This window comes from Perca fluviatilis, chromosome 24, assembly GCF_010015445.1.
Source record: "Perca fluviatilis chromosome 24, GENO_Pfluv_1.0, whole genome shotgun sequence".
Taxonomy (NCBI): domain Eukaryota; kingdom Metazoa; phylum Chordata; class Actinopteri; order Perciformes; family Percidae; genus Perca; species Perca fluviatilis.
Window position 1 is genome coordinate 14,805,749 of NC_053135.1, and position 22,916 is coordinate 14,828,664.

At 39.1% G+C, this 22,916-nt stretch overlaps 1 protein-coding gene across 1 annotated transcript; it reads left to right on the forward strand.

Annotated features, from left to right (window-relative positions):
- Positions 1-778: 778 nt before the first annotated feature.
- Positions 779-22,357, forward strand: LOC120554715 (midkine-B-like). The gene is made up of 5 exons (XM_039793718.1): positions 779-896; positions 13,168-13,247; positions 17,331-17,498; positions 20,465-20,626; positions 21,743-22,357. The coding sequence occupies exons 2-5, from the start codon at positions 13,169-13,171 to the stop codon at positions 21,769-21,771; spliced, it is 438 nt and encodes a 145-aa protein (XP_039649652.1). The 5' UTR covers positions 779-896; position 13,168; the 3' UTR covers positions 21,772-22,357.
- Positions 22,358-22,916: the final 559 nt, after the last annotated feature.

Consider the following 22,916-nt stretch of genomic DNA (forward strand, 5'->3'; position numbering starts at 1 on the left):
CTCATTTACAAAGCTTAACAAACTATGTTATCTGCTTTGCAGCATGAACTATATACAGTAACAAGAACAACTTGTTGTGGACGTACTTCTCCACGTGTTCTGTAATACGGTAAATTGATGGTTTTAGTGTTATTTTGGGTATTGCCAGCTTATGAAAAAATCACGACGCCCCACTTTTTTTGTTGGCTTTTAGTGATATGTACAGTATTTAAGTGTGATCAAGCAGTTTTAGAATGTTTTTTTAATTTACTTTTTTAGTTAAAGAAACTACATTGGGCCTTCGTAAAGCTTCTCTGATACATTATAGCTTCAAACTTGTTATTTTCTCTGCTGTCATCCTTGTTTTTTTTAATATGTTCCTTGATTAAGATCAACTCCACATTATGGGTATAAGATGAAAGCAGAAACATAAAGTGATTCAGTCGTGTCTGATAAGATAAGATGCACAATGATCAAACAAACAAACAAAAGCTGAGACAGAGATTCTCCTTGCTATAGCTGTGGTGCTTTTATCATTTGCTGATGTGGAGCTATACGATCAACAAATACCAACTGAAAGTAAAGTTGAAAAATGTCATTTGGTGGAGCATTTTAGCAGTGTCAGACTGTCTAATGGGCTGGAAAGGGTTTTGTATGCTTTGTCTCATGACTACACATCTGTGCAGTGAAATAAGTCAGTTCTTCTCTGTGTGTGTGTGTGTGTGTGTGTGTGTGTGTGTGTGTGTGTTGATAGTGACTGTGTTTTTGAGGGCATGGGGTGAATGGGGGTAATGCAACCAGTATGAACTGGTTTGTGAGACAAAAGCAGGGGGCTAGGGGAGGTGCATGAGTGAGACCTAAAACAAGAGAGAGACAGAACTTTCCCCCGAGTCTTTCTACAACAGCCAGGCAAACAAGTAAGTTATCTCTATATTTCAGCTCATCCTTTATATGACATTTTCTGAACTGTGTTTACTGTATTGTACTGTATTTATTTAAAAATGACAAAGAACCTCACAAACAAGTGAGTTTATTTGGTTTGTTCTACTTCTTGTAGTTAATGTGATTCCATAAAGCTTAGAAAACCCTTAGACCCCATAAAATTAAAAGACAAGTTCTGCTGATAGTCCCTAAAGTTTTGGCATTATAAAAATTGTGGTTTTGAAACAGATTCCAAAGAGAGAATTAGACTCTTAATAACTTGTGTTTTCTGTGTTTGGACATTCAGAAATAGGTCTTCAAAAATAAATTACATACATAAATTACATACATATAATGTATGTTCATTATATATATGTAATGTTGTATATAATATAAATACATTTATATTCATATCTAACTTTGTACTGTATTCTTGCTTGGCTACTTCTCTAACCCTTTTTGGTTTATTGCCTACCATCTGCCCTATGGGTTTTATTAGTCTTTATATAATTGTCCCATTTCCTGTGCCAGATCCCAGCACTTTCCCAACTTCTCAACTTTAAAATACTGCAAGTAAAGCTCTTCTACACACACTTTATGTGGTGTGTGGATATGTGTGTGTGTGTGTGTGTGTGTGTGTGTGTGTGTGTGTGTGTGTCAATGCAGCAGTGACACTACTGTAGCATATTTTAAGGGTGTGATTAATAACGTTAGAAATGCATGTTTTTGCTTCCTACTGATACAAGTAGCTTTGTTGTGTTGTGTATTTGGCAGAAAGGGCAGAGCAGTGTTGAGAGAATTACAACTTATTATCTTGGCTTTTTTTTGCCGACCAACTGGGCAACAGAAAGGACTGGTGAGCAATCAAAAGGTGATTAGAGAGGAAGACAGATGCAGCTCAATAAAACTTAATTGTGCAAACCATGATTGCCTAGTGATGAGAAGACCAGTTCTTTTAAGTAACCCGGTTAAAATAGCCGGCACAAACTGGGTTAGCTCACTGAACGAGCACAACTGCGCATGCACCATACAGAAGTAGGATTTTGGATTCAGTCTGCTCGCGAACTCATTCCTCTTTAAGAGTTATTTAAAAAGAAAGATTTGTTAGCTAATCTAAAATCAGTATTATTCCCACCAAAGTGAGAATGTATAACCCAAGCAGCTATTAAGTGCACTGCCGTAAATTATCAGCTAGTGGCCTCACCTCAGAGAGAACCAGGTCTTTATTTGATACTGGTTTATATTTCTAGGTTGTATTAAAAACTTAATTTTTTTTAATAAGTATGCTGCATATGTCTATTTTCACACATGGCCGGATAAACCATGGGGGCCCTGGAGCAAAAATGAGCTGGCCCCCTATTCCTCCACTTGTCTCCGCATAGTGTACACTATTCCTCTACTGCAATATTACCTCGCCAGGTTTGCTGTGTAATAATATTGATATGAATATTGATAAACAAACTAATATAGTAATGTGTACCAGGTAATCACAATATCAACTGAAATAATGAAAACAAAACAAAAAGACAGGATTTTGACACTAGGCCTCAAAATCAGGTAATAAAGTAGGCCCCTTAAGGCTCTTATAATTTTAACTTGATATTGTACATTAGAGCAAGGGCGTAACTTTGTGTTCAACATGGGGGGGGGGGGCTTTTGGGGCCATACTCTCTGTTCTCTGCAAAGCTTCTTTTGTAACAGAAAGTCTTTGTTCACTCGTTTCAGTCAGTTTAACATTTCTTACACAGATGTTTCACATTAAATGCCTTTCAGAGGATCAAAGGGTGTAATCTCTCCCTTTCCTGGTAGGTTTTAATGTGAAACATCTGCAGGAAGTGTTGACTACTGGTTGATTTGTGAGGGCATCTGTGTAGAGGAGGATGGGATTTGAGAAAGGCAGCTGGTGATTGTCAGACACTTAGAATAATAATCTGAGCCTGTCAGTGGCAAAACGAGCACTTTTGTGAAGCACAATTGTTTCGCCACTGCCGACTGTAGCGATCTTGCTTAATGCTGGACCATTGTCAAAGATTGTTGTTCCCATCAATCACTTAGACGCAAAAACATAGGAAAATAGGGTTGAAAGAAACAGTAGTTAATAGTTAACTGAAATTCTGCTAGAAAACGTCAATGCAGCGCTACATACCATCCCTACTGCGACCATCACTGAGACCAACAAGCTGATATACACTTCAGCAACAGTGATCATAGAGATGCTTGGCTACAAGATGAACTGCATAGGCCATAAGGAGCACTATGGAAAAGGTGGCTAGAAGCCAAGATCAAAGCAGCACGGAGGGAAGTCAACCAGCTGTCAGAGCTACAGAAAGGTGTGATGAAGAAAGAGTTTCCTAGGAAGTACACCAAACAATCCAAACAAAGATTCACAGCTCTGGCTACCCGCCTGAAGAGGTACACTCTAGAAGTAGAAGCCAGGAAGACAAATACGATGTTCTCTACCAAACCTCAGCAATACTGAGAAAAGACTGAGCGATACTGGAAAAGCATATACACGCAAAATGGCCAGCGGCTAGTAGATCTAAGAGCAGACCACAACAAGCTCCCACAACAAGACCGAGTTACCATCACAGTGGAAGATATCCAAGGGCGAGTGTCTCACATGAAGAGCTGGACGGCACCAGGGCCTGATATGATCCACACCTTCTGGCTAAAGAGGAGGAACCATCATGGAAGGGCAAGCCCCTGCATGTACCACCAACAGATAGAATATATATATATATATATATATATATACATATATCAGTCCCTCCAGAAAAACGTGATTATGCGATCGCATAATTCAATGCATAATCAGGCAAAGTCCGCATATTTATGCGGGGGCCGCATTTTTTCAAATACGCCGCATAAATTGTTGATTTCCGCGCATAATATGTGGGGCTTGCATGATTTCATAATCCCCGCATTTTCCTTGCAAAAAAGTCACATATATCTTAGCAGAAAGTTGAAAAACGTTTACTTCACACAAGAGCAGCCATTTTCCCCTGTTGCCATGGGAACGTTATGAAGTGACGTAATTACGCGACGTGAACATCATCGAAAAGCAGGGTGTTGGGGGAATCACTTTTTTTTCTCTTTTTCATCAAACCGCAGTTTTTGCAAGTTCCCGCAATTTCATCACATAAAATTGCATAAATATCCTGCAATTCCATTGCATTTTTTAAGAAATAATCATCAAGGATCAAGGATTTTTGCCCGCAACAATCACAAAAAAATTCTGGAAGGACTGACATATATATAAATATATGAAAAATTATGCAGTTGTGCATTATTTTACCTCACAGCTTATCTCTTAGACATTCTCTTTACAGGCAGCAGCAGATGCAGTCAGTGTCTACACTGGATCCGTTCTGCAATTGCAGTACCCTGTGCACTCAGAGCTCACAGCCCAAAACTCAGTGTATGCATGTGTTATGTACATGAGTCAGAAGATGTTTTGGGTTGCAGTTACACAAATAAATTGTGAGCGAAGCGGCCGTTGAAACTGAAGCGTACTCCGAGATGGAGGTTAGACAATAAATACACGCCTGTGTAAAAGGGCTGTTACTTACGGATGTTATGAGACATGTATGTGTACTGTCTCTCAAACTAGGTCATACAGGGACCAGTAAAAAGTCATTTCCGCCTCTTGACTTCATTTCCAAATCTCTAATTACGAGTCTACAGCAACACACGCGCGCACGCACACACACACACACACACACACACACACTGACCAGCTCTCAAGCCCTAATCTCCAACCTCCCTTACTTTTAATAATTTGGTCAGAATGCAAACTCCAGGGAGCAAAATTTGCCTTATTCACAGCACACTTGGCTTTTCAGATTAAAAAGTGAACATTTCACAGAATTGTATACTGTCAGCCTTTTACAGTATTATGAGGCGTGTGTATGTGTGTGTGTGTGTGTGTGTGTGTGTGTGTGTGTGTGTGGGCGTGTATGTGTTTTGCTTCAGACACAGCAGACAAAGACAAAGCCCTCTAAAGCTTAACAAGGCCAGCATAGAGAATGACATACCTTAAAATTCTGCAATTTTGACGAGGTAAACATTATCCCACCAAGACCCACCTCTCTCCGTAGACGAAAAGGCAGTATCAGGCTATCATGCCACAGTAGCCATGGAAACGATTGTGCATCATGCAAACATTCTAAAGCTGTATTCAGATTGAACACAAATTGAATTTTTACCTCGCTTTATTTGCACAAATTTGACCACTGGAGTGGTTTTGCAATTAGTGTGTGTGTGTGTGTGTGTGTCTCTCTCTCTCTCTCTCTTACTCTGTAATGTTATTGACAAGTAGGACAACAAGTTCAAGAACAATAATCACAGAATTGCAGAACATAATGAACAACAATATAGTCTCAATAGTGCCAAAATTCCCCCCAACTCACTGCCGATGTTTTGAAATCAACACTCACCTACCACTGCTTTAAAGGTCCCATGGCATGAAAATTTCACTTTATGTTTTTTTTTAACATTAATATGAGTTCCCCCCAGCCTGCCTATGGTCCCCCAGTGGCTAGAAATGGTGATAGGTGTAAACCGAGCCCTGGGTATCCAACCCGGTCTCACAGCAGTTCGTGTAAATGTCCACGTTATTCTTAATCTATTGATACGTGTTCACGGAGACGTTTTTCTCGTTTTTTACGTGTAACTGTCACGTTATTTTTTACGTGTAAATGTCACATTATTTTCCGGGAAAGGGCCGGAGAGCGAAAAGGACGCTCCATAAGCCGGAGACCGCGAAGCGGCCGCTGGGGACCCGCTGGGAGGCGGCCGAAAAGGACGCTCCATAAGACGGGAGGCGCCCGCGAGACGGCCCGCGAGGCGGCCCGCCGGGGACGCCCCACAATAACGGGATGGCGGAGGTTGGGTTTAGGAAAAAACTTACGGGGAAAGGGCGCCTTAAACGCCGGAAAAAGGGCACCTTAAACGCCGGGGAAAGCTCATTGTGGGACTGGCTCTAGTGGCTGTAATTCTGCACCAAGGCTGAATTTCGGGAAAGAGACTTCAGATACAGTATTAGGGGACCACTAATGTCTATATAAAAGAGACTTCAGATACAGTATTAGGGGACCACTAAGGTCTATATAAAAGAGACTTCAGATACAGTATTAGGGGACCACTAAGGTCTGTATAAAAGAGACTTCAGATACAGTATTAGGGTACCACTAAGGTCTGTATAAAAGAGACTTCAGATACAGTATTAGGGTACCACTAAGGTCTGTATAAAAGAGACCCTCAGATACAGTATTAGGGGACCACTAGGGTCTGTATAAAAGAGACTTCAGATACAGTATTATGGGACCACAAAGGCCTATATAAAAGCATCCAAAAAGCAGCTTTTCATAGGACCTTTAAGCTAAACTTCCTAATCCTTGTCACACAGCCAGTCAATTTAGTAACATACAAAAACCGGAGAATTCTGTCATGTTAGACTTCAGAGCGCGATCACATGGCTATTTTAGAGATGTATCAAACTTTCAAAAGTATAAGTAACAATTGTGCATTCATTTTCGTTCGTCACCAGTTCATGGCACCAGGTTAACACATGGATGAGGTGTACAGTATTGTCATTGTATATGTCATGATGTCAGATGATGTAACCTAATGAAATGGATGCATGGCCCCAATATCAAACCACGGTCTTGTTTATTATCTTTAACACAAATATTCAGTCTGGTTTAATATCCGGTAGGGTGGTTAATTGTAAAATTTCACTGTGACAGAGAGCGGCAATCTCAACGAGCAGAGGGTGTAACTGTATAATTACCTGACTCTAAAATGACTATGACTATGAAATGATTATAAAATGGCCACTGGTTACATCCTAATTTAATCTCAATCATGGGTTCTTCAACAACAATAAAACACTACAGTCGCCGAAGAAGAAGGAAAGCATTTTTTGCTTTTCTTTCTCTGACACACTCATTCCAGTTGAAATAACCTCTCATACCATCATGACCCTGAAGACATCTTTTCTTTGTCTGCTTTAATGTTAATAAAAAAGTCAGAATGTGGTTTCGGGACTGTTGTGTCTCATGGCAGATGGACCTCTAGGCACTAACAGAGATAATCAGAGCAGAGAGGAGAAAGTCACTCGAGGGAGTTTAGAGTTTTTCTGTTGACCAGGATCTTTCTTTCTGGTCGCGCCAGTAAAACACATTCCCACGGGGGCTACAGTAGTCAGTAGTCAAGTTAATAGCTAGACAGACATTTCACATCTTTAAAATCAATCCCTCATTATTTTTCCTTATCTTTGCACTGTAGGCAAAATAAATATAATATCAAAGAACCTTTTAAATCTCAAGTACTTCTCTGAAGCATTACATACTAATTAGGCTATTAAATAAGCAACAATCAATGTTGAAATTTAAAAATTGAAATTTTTTGTTAAAAGAACACTTCAGCAAATCTTCATCAGAACAGTGTGGGTGAGGTTTTGATAACTGCATATAAACTAAGCCAGTACTGATACACCACACTTTGCAACCATAATGTCAAAGTTAAACTCGTTATGCAAACAAATCTTGCAGGCGTCCTCTGGGAACCCACACACAAACAAGTCCAAACAGTGTCGGGCAGGCTGTTACTGACTTGTAGCCCACTCATTTAAAAATCACTGTTCTTGTGGCTACCAGGGTCCACATCATATTTTTTTTTGTATTTAAACCAATCAGAAGATGATGTAACCTAATGATATGGATGCATGGCCCCATTATCAAACCACGGTCTTCTTTATTATCTTTAACACAGATATTCAGTCTGGTTTAATATCTGGTAGGGTGGTTAATTGTAACATTTAAGGACAAGTATGTGATATGTGCAGGATCTTTAATAAAATAGATATAAGCAGTAGCACATATAAAATCCTCTCAAAAGGAAATATGATCTACTGTCTAATCGGTCACTACACTCTTGGCTTTTGTTATGTTGCACAAACACACTTACACTTAGGCACATGAACAAGCCTTGCGGTGTGGTCACAGTGTGCTTCACGGTCACTGGCTTCACTAAGAATGAGATTGTGTATAATGGATAAAGGGCTTGTGACAGACTGTCCTCTCTCTCTTTTTGTTTTTCTGCTGGCCTTTCTCTCTTTTCACTCCACTACTTTTTGTACATGTGGGCGGCAGCTTCTCCAACAATTTGTTCTTACAGTATATACTTTATAACACTTTATTTGTGTGCATGCAGGGGTGTGCATAGGACCGACATGACACCGTCATAATTATGAAATGACACCCGTCATTAACATGAACATTGTCATTAAGCGTCATTCGGTAAATGGTGACACTTTTAATGCAAAGTTAGCATTGTTCAAGATGCAAATAGCAACTACTTAATGTCATTTTAATGTAATGTTAACACATAAAGCTAAATAGTTTATTAATATTTATAATTTGGCCTGCCGTGACATATTCATGACAGGTTACGTTTTCTAGGTTAATGTCAAGTTGTCATAACAAAGAGATCGACAAGTTATTCTGTCTTGCTTAATGTCAAGTTGTCATGACACAGATTGTTGTCTTCGTTAATGTCAAGTTGTAATAACAAAAACATCTCGAACAATGCTAACTTTGCCAAAAATACTTCTTCATGTTCATGACAGGTCTTATGCACACACCTTCAAATAAAGTGAACTGTAAACTTTAACATGTATATATTGTTGTACATATACCGTAACTCATGTAAGGATTTGGTTGTTCAATGAAGTAAAGTAGCTGGCAGACCTGACTAACACCAGCAGCTTTTCAAACACAGACGCACAGCAAGCTCATTATCTAGTTGTTTCCACAAGGCGAAGGCTTCTGCGCCAGCAGCTACCAACTCTCACACATTTAATGTGTTAGGCTCTGTAACACACTCTTGCTCTGCGCCCTGCTCTCAGTATTAGGCATGTTGAAATACAGTTATGAACATAAAGAATTCAATATGCAATATAATTAGTTAAATAAATCATGATGCACTGAACTGATTGTGGTACGCTCGTTTTGTATGGTTTGTACTCCATAGAATGTTTCCTCAGGAAACGCTGCAGCAAGCCAGCTAACTATGAGCCACAAGGGACACTGTTTGAAAAGGACCCCCAAGAAAAAATACTCATGTATGTTTAATGAAAGTGGTTCACAGATGAGAAATATGGGTTTGGAAAGTTGATAATTTCATAGCTGAATGCACCTTTTGTCAGCCTTCCTTTCCATGCAAAATTGGGGTGAGGCTTCCACTGGCCATGTCAAACTGCCAGTCAGAAACACAAGGAGCCATAAGTCGAAATCATGTAATAATATATAATAAAAATAATTGTGTAAGTCAGCGATCTTCAACTGGCGGCCCGCAGGCCAATTTGGACAAATTCTTGTAAACTTAGCTGCTGGCTAATTAAACCATCCTCGTCGTTGGAGTGGTAAATCCATCAATGTATTATAAGACCAAAACAAATCCGTATGGCTACTTAATATGCACGTAAATGAGATCATCGTCATGTTCGTGTTCTTCATTCTTGATGATGATGCTCGTTGTATTCTTTTGCAACGCTGTTAATCGTTACTGAAAGTCGGCAAAATGAATGCGTAGCCTACTTATCGGTCCGTTCTTCATTAAAGCTGCGGTTTTCCACGTCAACTTTTCGCTTCAGGCTCTTTGACAGTGACATTTTTACCTGACAACAGGCCTTTCTTTCATCAAGCATTTTCCACCAATCAGGACACTGCATACTACAACAACATTTCCGTTATCAAAGACTTTAACCATCACTCCTCAGTGAACTGACTCCTACTCTGAGATAATTTTCTAGTTAAGTAGCCTAGTTATCATTATGGATTTTCCATGTTTTTTTTAGTGTTTTTAGGAGTCTGTTCACACTAATAAATGTAAAAAATATAGCATTAATTTAGTAAGAAAGTGAAAATATCAAACAACGACAGGCGTATTAGGTATATATAAATTTAATTTTTTTATTTGAAAGTCCCTGAGTAAGTAGTAAAACAATACAAACAGGGCAAAAATTGCGTTCAAAAGTTCAAAAACATCTTGAGCCCCCCCTTTCTTGCCTCACTGCGGTTTGGTCCACTGCGTGCTATACACACAAGTAGTTGACAAGGCTATTTTATTCACTTTAAACATTGGATGAAGTGATTCTTTTCTCTCATACAGATTTAACTGTGATATTTTAATTAATTATAAAGTAGCTAGTCATGACAAAAAATTCAGATTTTTTCCATGAATTCTCTATGTTAGCAATTATAATGTTACCTAGCTTGTTTGGTAGCTTATTTAATAGCTTGAAGGATAGTTAGTTAGCTAACTTGCTAATTCCACCCAACATGCTTTCACTGGTTACAGAAAATGAGCCGGCTGGCTAGTTATCAAGTTCTTCATTGCCATAAAAGTGTTTTTTTCTCCCTGCTGCTACTCCGGTTGATCGTGTAAAAGCTTGGAATGGCTCTCTCATGGGATGCTGCGGTAGTGCTTTTCGACTCCAGTCCCTGGACAGGTTATTAGAGCAGCAGTGCATAATTGCAGCCTGGTTGGTGTTTGAAACATCCACTCCATCATGCTCCACCAATTTTGCTTGTGCTGTGTATTAATGACTTAAAAAGAGAAAAACTGTGAAAAAAAACTACAAAATGTTTGGTCTGAGCTTTTCATAAGGAAACAGACATTGTACATGTGCATTTTATAGATGTTGAGCAAGTAAACTAATAAACAGATTGAACAAGTCCATTGAACAGGTTCAATCTGTTTATTGTTATAGTTCATGCAGTTTGGCAAAACATATATTTATCAGGTTCATTTATGTTTTTTGACGAAGTATTTAGCCACCTTCTATCTATCTATCTATCTATCTATCTATCTATCTATCTATCTATCTATCTATCTATCTATCTATCTATCTATCTATCTATCTATCTACCTATCTATATACAGTACAGGCCAAAGGTTTGGACACACCTTCTCATTCAATGTGTTTCTTTATTTTCATGACTATTTACATTGTAGATTCTCACTGAAGGCATCAAAACTATGAATGAACACATATGGAATTATGTACTTAACAAAAAGTGTGAAATAACTGAAAACATGTCTTATATTTTAGATTCTTCAAAGTAGCCACCCTTTGCTTTTTTTGATAACTCTGCAAACCCTTGGTATTCTCTCAATGAGCTTCATGAGGTAGTCACCTGAAATGGTTTTCACTTCACAGGTGTGCTTTGTCAGGGTTAATTAGTGGAATTTTTTCCCTTATTAATAAAAAAGCAAAGGGTGGCTACTTTGAAAAATCACACTTTTTTCATTTGTTAAGTACATAATTCCATATGTGTTCATTCATAGTTTTGATGCCTTCAGTGAGAATCTACAATGTAAATAGTCATGAAAATAAAAATAAAATGCATTGAATGAGAAGGTGTGTCCAAACTTTTGGCCTGTACTGTATATTAATATATATATATATGTTAATGGTAGGGTGGGTCCACCTCTCACACCCATCTCACTTTCTGAGCATGACGTCAGGAGGGCTTTGAAGCATCTAAACACCAGAGCACCCCAGACTGGGTGCTGACCAACTAGCAACTGTATTCACAATAATATTCAAAATGTCGACTGGCTCAGTCTGTCATACCCATGTGCTTCAAGAAGTCAACCATAATTCCTGTGCCCAAGAAAACAAGACCAGCCTCCTGAATGACTACCGCACAGTGGCACTCACCTCTGTAGTGATAAAATGCTTTGAACGACTGGTCAGGGATTACATTTGCTCTCTTCATTACCAAGCACAGTGGACCCATTACAGTTTGCTATGGCGTCTACCATCCAAACCGATCAACGGAAGACGCCATTGCACACATCCTCCACACTAGCTTTCTCACCTGGAAAAGAAAAGAAGCTGTGTGAGATTGCTGTTCATTGACGACGAGTTCAGCGTTAAACACCATAGTTCCCTCCAGGCTCATCACAAAGCTCAAGAACATGGGATTAAACACCTCACTGTGCATATGGATCCTTGACTTCATGACAGCCAGACCACAGGTGGTGAGGGTGGGCGGACAGCGCTCTTTCACCCTCATCCTTAACACTGGAGCACCCCAGGGCTGTGTTTTAAGTCACAGTGGATTTTTTTTGTAGGGCAGGGATCAATATTTGAGGTGCTTAAAGTGCTGCCTGTTGAAGAATGCTCTTTGAAATATTATGAATGCAAGATAACCTCCACTATTTCATTTTTCTATTGTCAAAGTGCTGTTGGCTTTAATTGAGTGTACCTGCGCTGTAAATCCTGCGTTGTTGAGATACACGTGAATTTATTTCTAGTTATGCTGTTGACTGGTGTGCTCCTGTGCTGTGAATCAGATCACCTTAACACTAAGGCCTTGGGATCAGTCACTAGACTGGCTAGTGAGGCAAAACTTGTAATAGTTAATGATGTCTGTTGGCATACTTGAAGTCTTTGCCTAAAGATACAAGAGTTTAGTGGATTGAAAAATTGTGAATCGCATCTCCTGCTGGTCTGCTGTCTAAATAAAGAATAACTTCTAGAAAAATGACAGGAGTGAACTACATTTCATAGCAATATGTCTTATTTGTTATTGAATGCTCACTACTGGTGAATGTGATGCTTTCATGATCACTTTTTCATGATGTACTAATGTCTTGGACTGTATTGTATGCAGTGCAGGAGATATATTGCCCACTATTGCCCCTATTGCCCACTGATGAATGACTCAGACTGCTCAACGAGGAGAGGTTTTATTATTTTTTCAAACAAGAATCATTTACATTACTAATATGTGGTCAGTTTATCCAGATAATGCCTGTTTGGAAATTTGCTGTAACGTTCTTCGAAGATGTGATACAGTCATGTGATAAAGTAACATGCTTGCTTGGGCATAACCAAAGATGCTCTATAACATTTTTAAACCATCTCTGAGCATACTTCAGTGTGAACAGTCTGTTAGTAAAAGCATACTTTATCCAGGCTGTTCTCATGAACCAGCTGTGTCTGTACTACAATCCTGACATTTTCACTTCACATTTAGGATTAGGAAAACAATTGATGTGCTTTTTGGCTTGTAAAAAGACAGCCAGTGTTCTGTAGTCCCCTGTCGGGTTGTTATGAGCTGTGGTGAGAGGAGCAGATAATGATTTCACATGAAATAACCCTGGGCTGAGGGTCAACATTTAATGGTTTATGGTTGTGATGCATGTGAACCTTTTTAATGTTGATTTTCTCTCTGCTGTGTGTTTGTACAGGATGAGGGCTGCGCTGCTGCTGCTGCTGTTAGTTACTCTCATCACTGTCAAAACTGTAGCTGGAGGGAAAAACAAGAAAGGCAAGATTCTCTCTCTCTCCCTCCATTTCATTCCTGCTTTCTCTCTTTCTGTATTTTGATTGTTACAATACATCATATATTTCTTTAATCCAAATGTATTGCAAATATTGATTGTTGAAGCCTAAATCTCACTTCTTTACAGAGTCAATATAATGTTAACAGTCAATATCACCTCAATTTATTTCTGTATTTCTTTTGCATTATGAGGAAACATTACAAAGCCTATTTATAATTCATTTAATTTGAGTGGAGTGCTGTCCTTTAAATTAATTTGGGATTTACAGCTATTCACAGTGGAGCTGAGGGCATCGATTACATATATATATACATATATATATATATATACACTACTGGTCAAAAGTTTTAGAACACCCCAATTTTTCCAGGTTTTTATTGAAATGCATGCAGTTCAATGTCTTATTGTACTCTGAAATGAAAGAATAGAACAAATGAACAATTTAAGTTAAAAAAGAAACTTAAATCATTTATAAACCAAAATGTATTCTAAATTTTTGACTCATCAAAGTAGCTGAACACACTGGTGGCATTCTTTCTACAATGGAAATCAAATATTCTTCAGAAAGTTCTTCCCAAGTCTGTTGCAGAAGTTCCCATAAATGTGTGGCACTTGTAGGTTGCTTTGCTTTCACTTTTCTGTCCAGTTCATCCCAAACCAGCTCAATGGGGTTTAAGTCTGGTGACTGTGCTGGCCACTCCATGTTTTTAAGCTTACCATCTTGTTCTTTTTTCCTAAGGTTGTTCTGGCATAGCTTGGACTTATGTTTTGGGTCATTATCTTGCTGTAGGATGAAACCCTGACCAACTAGGCGCATACCAGAGGGTACTGCATGGCGCTGCCATTCACTCTGTACAAATCACCGACCCTGGATCCAGCAAAACAGCCCCAGACCATCATGCTTCCTCCTCCATGTTTGACAGTTGATGTCACACACTGAGGAACCATCCTTTTTCCTACTCAACGGCGTACAAAAATCCTGCGTGATGAACCGAAGATTTCAAATTTTGATTCATCAGTCCATAGCACCTTCTTCCAGTCTTCAGTAGTCCATTGACAATGTTTCTTGGCCCAGGCAAGCCTCTTTTTCTTATTCTGACGTCTTACCAATGGCTTTCTTGCTGCAACTCGACCTATCAAACCTGCAGCTCGAAGTCTTCTCTTTACAGTTGAAACTGAGACTTGCTTATTACGAGAGAATGCCAAGAGTGTGCAAAGCAGTAATCAGAGCAAATGGTGGATACTTTGAAGAAACTAGGATATAAGACATGTTTTCAGTTATTTCACACTTTTTTGTTAAGTACATAATTCCACATGTGTTCATTCATAGTTTTGATGCCTTCAGTGAGAATCTACAATGTAAATAGTCATGAAAATAAAGGAAATGCATTGAAAGACATATATAACTTTTGACCAGTAGTGTATATATATATATACACTACTGTATACTACACAACTTTTGACCAGTAGTGTATATATATATATATATATATATATATATATATATATATATATACACTACTGGTCAAAAGTTATATATGTCTTTCAATGCATTTCCTTTATTTTCATGACTATTTACATTGTAGATTCTCACTGAAGGCATCAAAACTATGAATGAACACATGTGGAATTATGTACTTAACAAAAAAGTGTGAAATAACTGAAAACATGTCTTATATCCTAGTTTCTTCAAAGTATCCACCATTTGCTCTGATTACTGCTTTGCACACTCTTGGCATTCTCTTGATGAGCTTCAAGAGGTAATGGAAATGGTTTTCCAACAGTCTTGAAGGAGTTCCCAGAGATGCTTAGCACTTGTTGGCCCTTTTGCCTTCACTCTGCGGTCCAGCTCACCCCAAACCATCTCAATTGGGTTCAGGTCCGGTGACTGTGGAGGCCAGTTCATCTGGTGCAGCACTCCATCACTCTCCTTCTTGGTCAAATAGCCCTTACACATCCTAGAGTTGTGTTTGGGGTCATTGTCCTGTTGAAAAATAAATGATGGTCCAACTAAACGCAAACTGGATGGGATGGCATGTCGCTGCAGGATGCTGTGGTAGCCATGCTGGTTCAGTATGCCTTCAATGTTGAATAAATCCCCAACAGTGTCACCAGCAAAGCACCCCCACACCATCACACCTCCTCCTCCATGCTTCACGGTGGGAACCAGGCATGTAGAATCCATCCATTCACCTTTTCTGCATCGCACAAAGACACGGTGGTTGGAACCAAAGATCTCAAATTTGGACTCATCAGACCAAAGCACAGATTTCCACTGGTCTAATGTCCCTTCCTTGTGTTTCTTGGCCCAAACAAATCTCTTTTGCTTGTTGCCTCTCCTTAGCAGTGGTTTCCTAGCAGCTACTTGACCATGAAGGCCTGATTCGCGCAGTCTCCTCTTAACAGTTGTTCTAGAGATGTGTCTGTGTGGCATTCATCTGGTCTCTCATCTGAGCTGCTGTTAACTTGCGATTTCTGAGGCTGGTGACTCGTATGAATTTATCCTCAGCAGCAGAGGTGACTCTTGGTCTTCCTTTCCTGGGGCAGTCCTCATGTGAGCCAGTTTCGTTGTAGCGGTTGATGATTTCTGCGACTGCACTTGGGGACACATTCAAAGTTTTTGCAATTTTCCGGACTGACTGACCTTCATTTGTTAAAGTAATGATGGCCACTCGTTTCTCTTTACTTAGGTGATTGGTTCTTGCCATAATATGAATTCTAACAGTTGTCCAATAGGGCTGTCGGCTGTGTATCAACCTGACTTCTGCACAACACAACTGATGGTCCCAACCCTATTAATAAGGGAAAAAATTCCACTAATTAACCGTGACAAAGCACACCTGTGAAGTGAAAACCATTTCAGGTGACTACCTCATGAAGCTCATTGAGAGAACACCAAGGGTTTGCAGCGCTATCAAAAAAAGCAAAGGGTGGCTACTTTGAGGAATCTAAAATATAAGACATGTATTTCACACTTTTTTGTTAAGTACATAATTCCATATGTGTTCATTCATAGTTTTGATGCCTTCAGTGAGAATCTACAATGAAAATAAAGAAAACGCATTGAATGAGAAGGTGTGTCCAAACTTTTGGCCTGTACTGTATATATATATACTGCCACCTAATAGGTTTGTTGTTAGAAAATTCCATCAGTCCCAAAACGTATGAAAAAAATGCAAAGATGTGGTATGTTTCAAAATGTGCAAAAAGGGCCTCTTTTTTCAAGATTTAGTATGCCAAACTGGTTTTGTATTCAACTTTTGCCACCTAAATGTGAATAAGGCCCCTGTTAAAAGCAGCTTCAAGTTATACCAATAATGCTAGCCCCGGTTGCAAGAGGATGCCCAAACAGCAGAGTTAGTGGGGTAATGATGTGGTGTCGAGGATTTCTAACTGCTCAGACTTTCCGCTATGCTCTTGCTGAGCTGCTATTAAGCTCTAGGATTGGTTTACTTCTGCCCTAAAAACGTCTAAGCAATGCACCATGTTTTAAAGGAATATTTCAACATTTGGAAAATACACTTATTTGCTTTCTTTTTGAGTGTGACATAAGAAGATGAATACAATCCCTGTGTGTTAAGTATAGAGTTGTAATAACAACGACTGGAATCCAAGGGAAACAGCTAGCCTAGCTCTCTTTGAAGTTCAAAAATACATCCCCCAACACCTCTAAAGCTTACTAATTGCTGTTTTTTAATTCAGACTGTTGTCTATGAAAAGTTAAAAGGGACTAAAAGTCTAAATAAATCAAGCTTTTTTGTCTTATGCAATATTTTCTAATTTTATGTGACAATGGGCACAGTGAAGGTTGATGCATACTTTTTTTTTAAAATACTTTTACAGCACCAGCCAATGACTCCTCACATATGTATTGACAAATATATTAAAATAAATGATGACTCATATGGACGCAATATCCAGTGGCCAATCACCAGCAGACTGGTTAAAGCTCAAGCTGATCACCAGTAGCACTGTCATTTAATTTGTGGATTACATGTTGAAATAATGTGGAAACTATGCATGTCTGAAATAACCAGTAAATAAATAAATCTTTATTCTATCCTCAGAGAAAAACAAACCTTCCCAGTCCGGGTCAGAATGCACTGACTGGCGCTATGGCAACTGTGTCCCTAGCAACGGGGACTGTGGAGCAGGGTTTAGAGAGGGTTCATGTGACCAGCAGAACAAGAAGATGAAATGCAAAGTACCTTGCAACTGGAAAAAAAACTTTGGAGGTAACACACACATTGGACCTTTAAAGTTAGAGATTTGATGGATGGATACATTGCAGGTGAAATTAGGGAAGGTAAATTGCATGTAAATACCTTGTACCTTGTATTGACTGAATGATTCCGTAGTATGTGAATACAGTGCTACCTTTGTGTAGCTACAATGATACAATTTGTGTTGACAGTGTGTCAGTGAAGATTCACCTCTAATTGAATCAGCCACGCATGTTTATGACATACTTTGTGGTGAGTTGCCTCAAGATTGTAATTAAGTATTTTTTAACCACCATGCTCAGCAATCCAGTCTGACGGCAGTTTGCGAAACGATGATTATTGTATTGATCTGTGTACACAAGTCCCATTTTTTTGTGATAGTCAGCACGTTTTTTAAACTAATATAGGCCAAAAAATGCTCTTCTTTGTAAATACTTCATTTTTTCATATAGTAGGCCTACAGTCAAAATACGCAAAATGCTAATATTGGCAAACAAGCAATAAGCTGTATTTCTAAACACTCGTCTGTGACAATGTGTGGCCTATATTTTTTTTCGGATTGGGTAAACGTTATTACGGTACATAACTTACTGGAACAAAACTAAGAAACTTGTCCCATAACCATAGGACAAGTTTGTTAGTTCAGTGGTTAAATATTAATTAAAGCTGCGAGCAGCGATGGACGGGCCCCTCTGTGCGCGTGGGTTACCGGCGGACGCCGCTCCTTGCAACTGTGCATTTGCGCGGCACTCAGGCACCGCAAATCGTCAACAATGAAAAGGGAACTCCCTGCCGAGTTCAGCGATACCTCACACAAGACTCTACATCATACGGTTCATTAACTGTGAAAAGGGGCGTGGCTAAAGCATGGGGGGCGGGTCAAACCATCACCAATTAAAAAGGAAGTCTCTGCTGAGTTCAATGATACCTCACACAATACTCTACCTTAGATGGGTCAGCATGTATGAAAGGGGGCGTGGCTTGAACATAGGGGGGGCCAAACCATCACCAATGAAGAATGAAGTCTCTGCTGAGTTCAATGATACCTCACACAAGGGTTTACATCAATCGGGTCATTAGTTATAAAGGGGGCGTGGCTAAATGTTAGGGGGCGGGCCAAACCATCACCAATGAAGAATTAAGTCTCTGCTGAGTTCAATGACACCTCACACAAGACTCTACGTTAAATGGTTCAAATGTTATGAAAGGGGGCGTGGCCTGAGTGAGTGGGCGTGGTCATATTATAGGGGGCGGCTCAGTATGACATGTAGACCACACATTATGAGTTTCATGTAAATCGGATGATGTTTGTGATATAAGGCAGATTTCCTGTTGCCAGCGGGGTGCTATGACCAAAAGTAAATTTAGGCCTGTAAGTGTCCTGAGGCCTGGACCCTTGTCAATCGTGAGAAATTTCGGGCAGATAAGACAATGTACACTCAAGTTACAACAACTTCTTTGTTCATCACTAAACACTCAAAATAGCCGCCACGCCCACACTGTCTGACGAAAAGTTTTTCTTTTAACAACTTTTCATCTTTAAGGTCTTAAGATGGTGTCGGTACACAATCCGTTCTGCCTGCACGATCCGTTCTGCACATGCGCAAAATGTCTGTGCATGCGCTGTTGTACGAGGATTTACGACACTGCACAATCTGTTCCACGCTTCTGGTCGACAGCCAAGCTAACGTTAGTTTAGCTAACAGCTAATTCGGCTAACCGCTAGCTGAGACAGCATGTAATAACTTTAAAAGACCCTCAAAATAAAACTTGAAAATAAACGTTAACATATATAACAGCTGTTACGTCAGTTCTACTTTACGTGCTCATTTAAAATACAATCACTCAATATTTGTCTTTATTACTATTACTGTAAAGTCTTAATTTAGCTGTAGCCTGCTTCTCCCATTAAGTTTGACTTAACGTCATTTTAGACTGAACCTAGTTGTCAGCTAGTGGTTAGCCGAATTAGCTGTTAGCTACACTAACGTTAGCTTCCGGTGGAGGCTAGCCGTAGGCTAGCGTGGAACAGATCGTGCAGGTCGTATCCTCGGTAAAACAGTATTATCTTGTGCATGTGCAGAACGGATCGTGCAGGCAGAACGGATCGCGTACCCACAGATGGCACAGACCGAGTTTGAAGTTGATCGGATGAAATCTCTAGGAGGAGTTTGTTAAAGTACGACGTGGAAATGGCCAAAATCGCACTAATTTCGAACTTTGAAATCAAAATGGCGGACTTCCTGTTGTGTTTAGGGTTTGGCTCTAATGAAGGTTTTTGTACATCTTGATATGCTACATATGTGTACCAAGTTTCGTGAGTCTATGTTAAACGCACTGCAGGGGCTTAATTTTTTTTTAACTTTCTAGGGGGCGCTAGCGAGCCATTTTTGTGCGCCTATTCCTGAAACCTTTAAAATACGTACATTTTCACCAGACTTAATGCGACCGCCAAATTTGGTGAGTTTTTGAATATGTTAAGCCCCTCAAAAAGCCAATTCATTTGGTGTAATAATAATAATTCCTTCAGTTTCAATAGGGCCTTCGCCGCTGTCGGTGCTCGGGCCCTAAATACAATTAAATACAAATTGATTGTCCTGGCGTTAAAAAGCCACTGATCGCTGTCCGATTCTCTGATATGAATGACCACAACAATAGTCCAGTAAGGAAGATTTAGATGTATGGATCAAAATTTCAATAGCTTATAAAGAGAAATGAGTACAGTAAGTACATTGTGCTAACTGTGAAAAGGTAAGACAAGTTATTTTTAGTTCACGGTGAGTTCTTTTTGACAGATAAGAATAAAACAATGCCAAAGCTCAAACTTGGATGCATTTTCTTAAATTTGTGCTACGTCTGCTTTTACTGCCCAAGTATAACCATCAGAGTTACCAATTCCCACTGGACCATGTATGTATGAAAGCTGTGTTGCATGTGTTTAGTTATCTTCTGTCTGTCTTTTTCCCTCTCTCTTCTAGCTGACTGTAAGTATCGGTTTGGTAGTTGGGGAGAGTGTGATCCAACCTCTGGCTCGCGGACCAGAACAGGGACATTGAAGAAGGCTCTGTTTAATGCAGAGTGTCAACCAACTGTTTCTGCCTCCAAACCTTGCGCTGGAGAAACCAAGACAAAAACCAAAGGTTAGCCTGACAAGTTCACTACTGCTGTCACTACTCCATCTCAGTGGAGAAGAACAAACTCATATATCTTGCTCTTCAGCAGCCATATTTGTTGGGATTTTATTTATGTCCTGGTAACATAGCAAAGGAGTTTGTGGTTGATTGCACATACTGCTGAATGAACAAGCCTACAGTCATACTAGCAGCTCTGTTAGGCTGTACTAAGGATCAGTAGTTCTTTGAGCTAAAAGCTTATATCAACATGCTCAAAAAGACAATAGAAATGTGCTGCTGTGAAGCAGGTTAAACAATGTTTAACATGTTTATCATGTTATTTTGGCGTATTATCATGCAAACATTTGCTAATTAGCAGTAAACAAAGTAAAGTACAGCTAAGGCTGATAGTAATGTTATTACTTTTGCTGGTATTTGGCCATATATCAAAGTATTGGACAGGTAAAACTTTGTGATGGCGCTAAAAGTCCAAGGACCACCACAGTTATTAAAATGTATCCTCAGGGAAGGATTATTGTCTGTACCAAATGTGGTAGTGGTAACCTTATGCTGATGCTCGATGAAAAGTCAGTGGATTACCAAAGTGATTAGTTTTCATCTTCTGGGGACCATGTATGTCCATACAACATTGCATGGTAATCCATTCAGCAGTTATTGAGATGTTTCTGAAATTTGGTATGGATATTCACTGTCCTCAGAAGATGTTTTCTAATGTTTTGATGAAACCTTGACCTAGCACCACCATCAAGCCAAAGATTACACAAAACATTTCATCTAATTATAGACTGCTATAACTATGAACTGCAATTCACTGAGCTTAATTCTGCTATCCTGAAGATTCCTCTAGTGCCAAACCTGAGATTTTTTATTTTTTTAATGAATAGCAAACTGTGTTTGTTCTCTCTGTGTTAATTGCTGATTGCTTAATTGCTATCTTACCCTTGGACTGCCTTTAGAATCTTCTCTTTTTCACTTCTCGCCCCTGCCTCTCCTGAGGACCATTTATATTTTAAAACTCCTTTAGACATTTTCATGTCCTATTCTTGTTCTATTACAGACCAGTATTTAGTGAATAAATGGCGTGAGTAATAGTTGTGTCTATGTTTGTGTCTTTTTTTCCAGGAAAGAAGAGAAAAGGCAAGGGCAACTAGAAACATACTGTTGAGAAGAGTCTCCAAGGACAGACAAGAGTCTAAGAAGAAACAGAAATGAAACAATAATTGTCTGAACGAGCTGTCCTCTGACACTTATAACCCGATTTCCATACACACAATTTTGAATACAGCCTTCTTCAACCATGACAAAAACATCACTTTTATTTTTAAAAAGAAAAGTCTACATCTGGACTTACATTCAATTTGTAAATATGCACTAAACTCTAGATTAGGACTAATAAAGCGAGCATGACCTATGGCATTATAACCAGCCAACCCAGCTCCTTCCAAATCAAAGTGAATTTGGAATATTCATATTATAGGCATACATTTTTTAGACCACCATGTTAGAAATTCCTTTAACTTTGAAATATTGTAAAAAAATTATTTTAGGGAATTCTCTATATCTGACTGATCACTACCAAATCTTTACTATATTAAATACATCTGGGCATCCACTCCACCAAAGCTACCCTGAGAATGGGAGCTATTTTACCTCTAAAGTTGTCTCAGCTCATCTATGCTTTGGAATTGAATCATTTAGTTAAATAAATTGGACGTGTCACTAGTATCCACACACTAACTGTATACTTTGTGTTTCAGCTTATTCTGTCATAATAAACACAGCCAAGAATCTTATCCCTTTTAATAATTCTAACTACCATATCTACTTCTAGATGAAAGTGCATTTTGAATATCAGCTTTATAAATCTGCCTTAGGATCACAAACCCCCTGTTACATTACATAGATTTCTTTCTCTTTGAATATTATATACATATTTCCCTTTTTCACCCTCTTTAGAATGGCCACTTTTCTCCCATAGGTTTGATGCTACAGTATTATACAATATTTCTTTTGTTTATTAAATTTTCAAAACATACTGTGACACTGTCTTTTTTGTATTATTTCTGACTTTTAACTCTTTATTCTAGACCTGTAAGCACAATGTATACATATATACTTTTTCTGAACAGGTTTTATCCATAATGGACCCAGGCAGGTTTTTTGTCAGGGCCTAGTACTGTGACTGGCCAAATACATCCCCCAACTTCAACTTCTTATAAATGACTTGGACCAGCTGCATCAATAGGCTCTCAGTAGTCTCACTTAGATGAAAAAGTAGGGATCAACTAAAGTCATT

Coding starts and splice junctions, on each gene's coding strand:
- LOC120554715 (XM_039793718.1), top strand. CDS start 13,169: ATGAGGGCTGCGCTGCTGCTGCTGCTGTTAGTTACTCTCATCACTGTC. Junction 17,499..20,464: donor CTGGAAAAAAAACTTTGGAG/GTAACACACACA, acceptor TCTCTCTTCTAG/CTGACTGTAAGTATCGGTTT. Junction 20,627..21,742: donor AACCAAGACAAAAACCAAAG/GTTAGCCTGACA, acceptor CTTTTTTTCCAG/GAAAGAAGAGAAAAGGCAAG.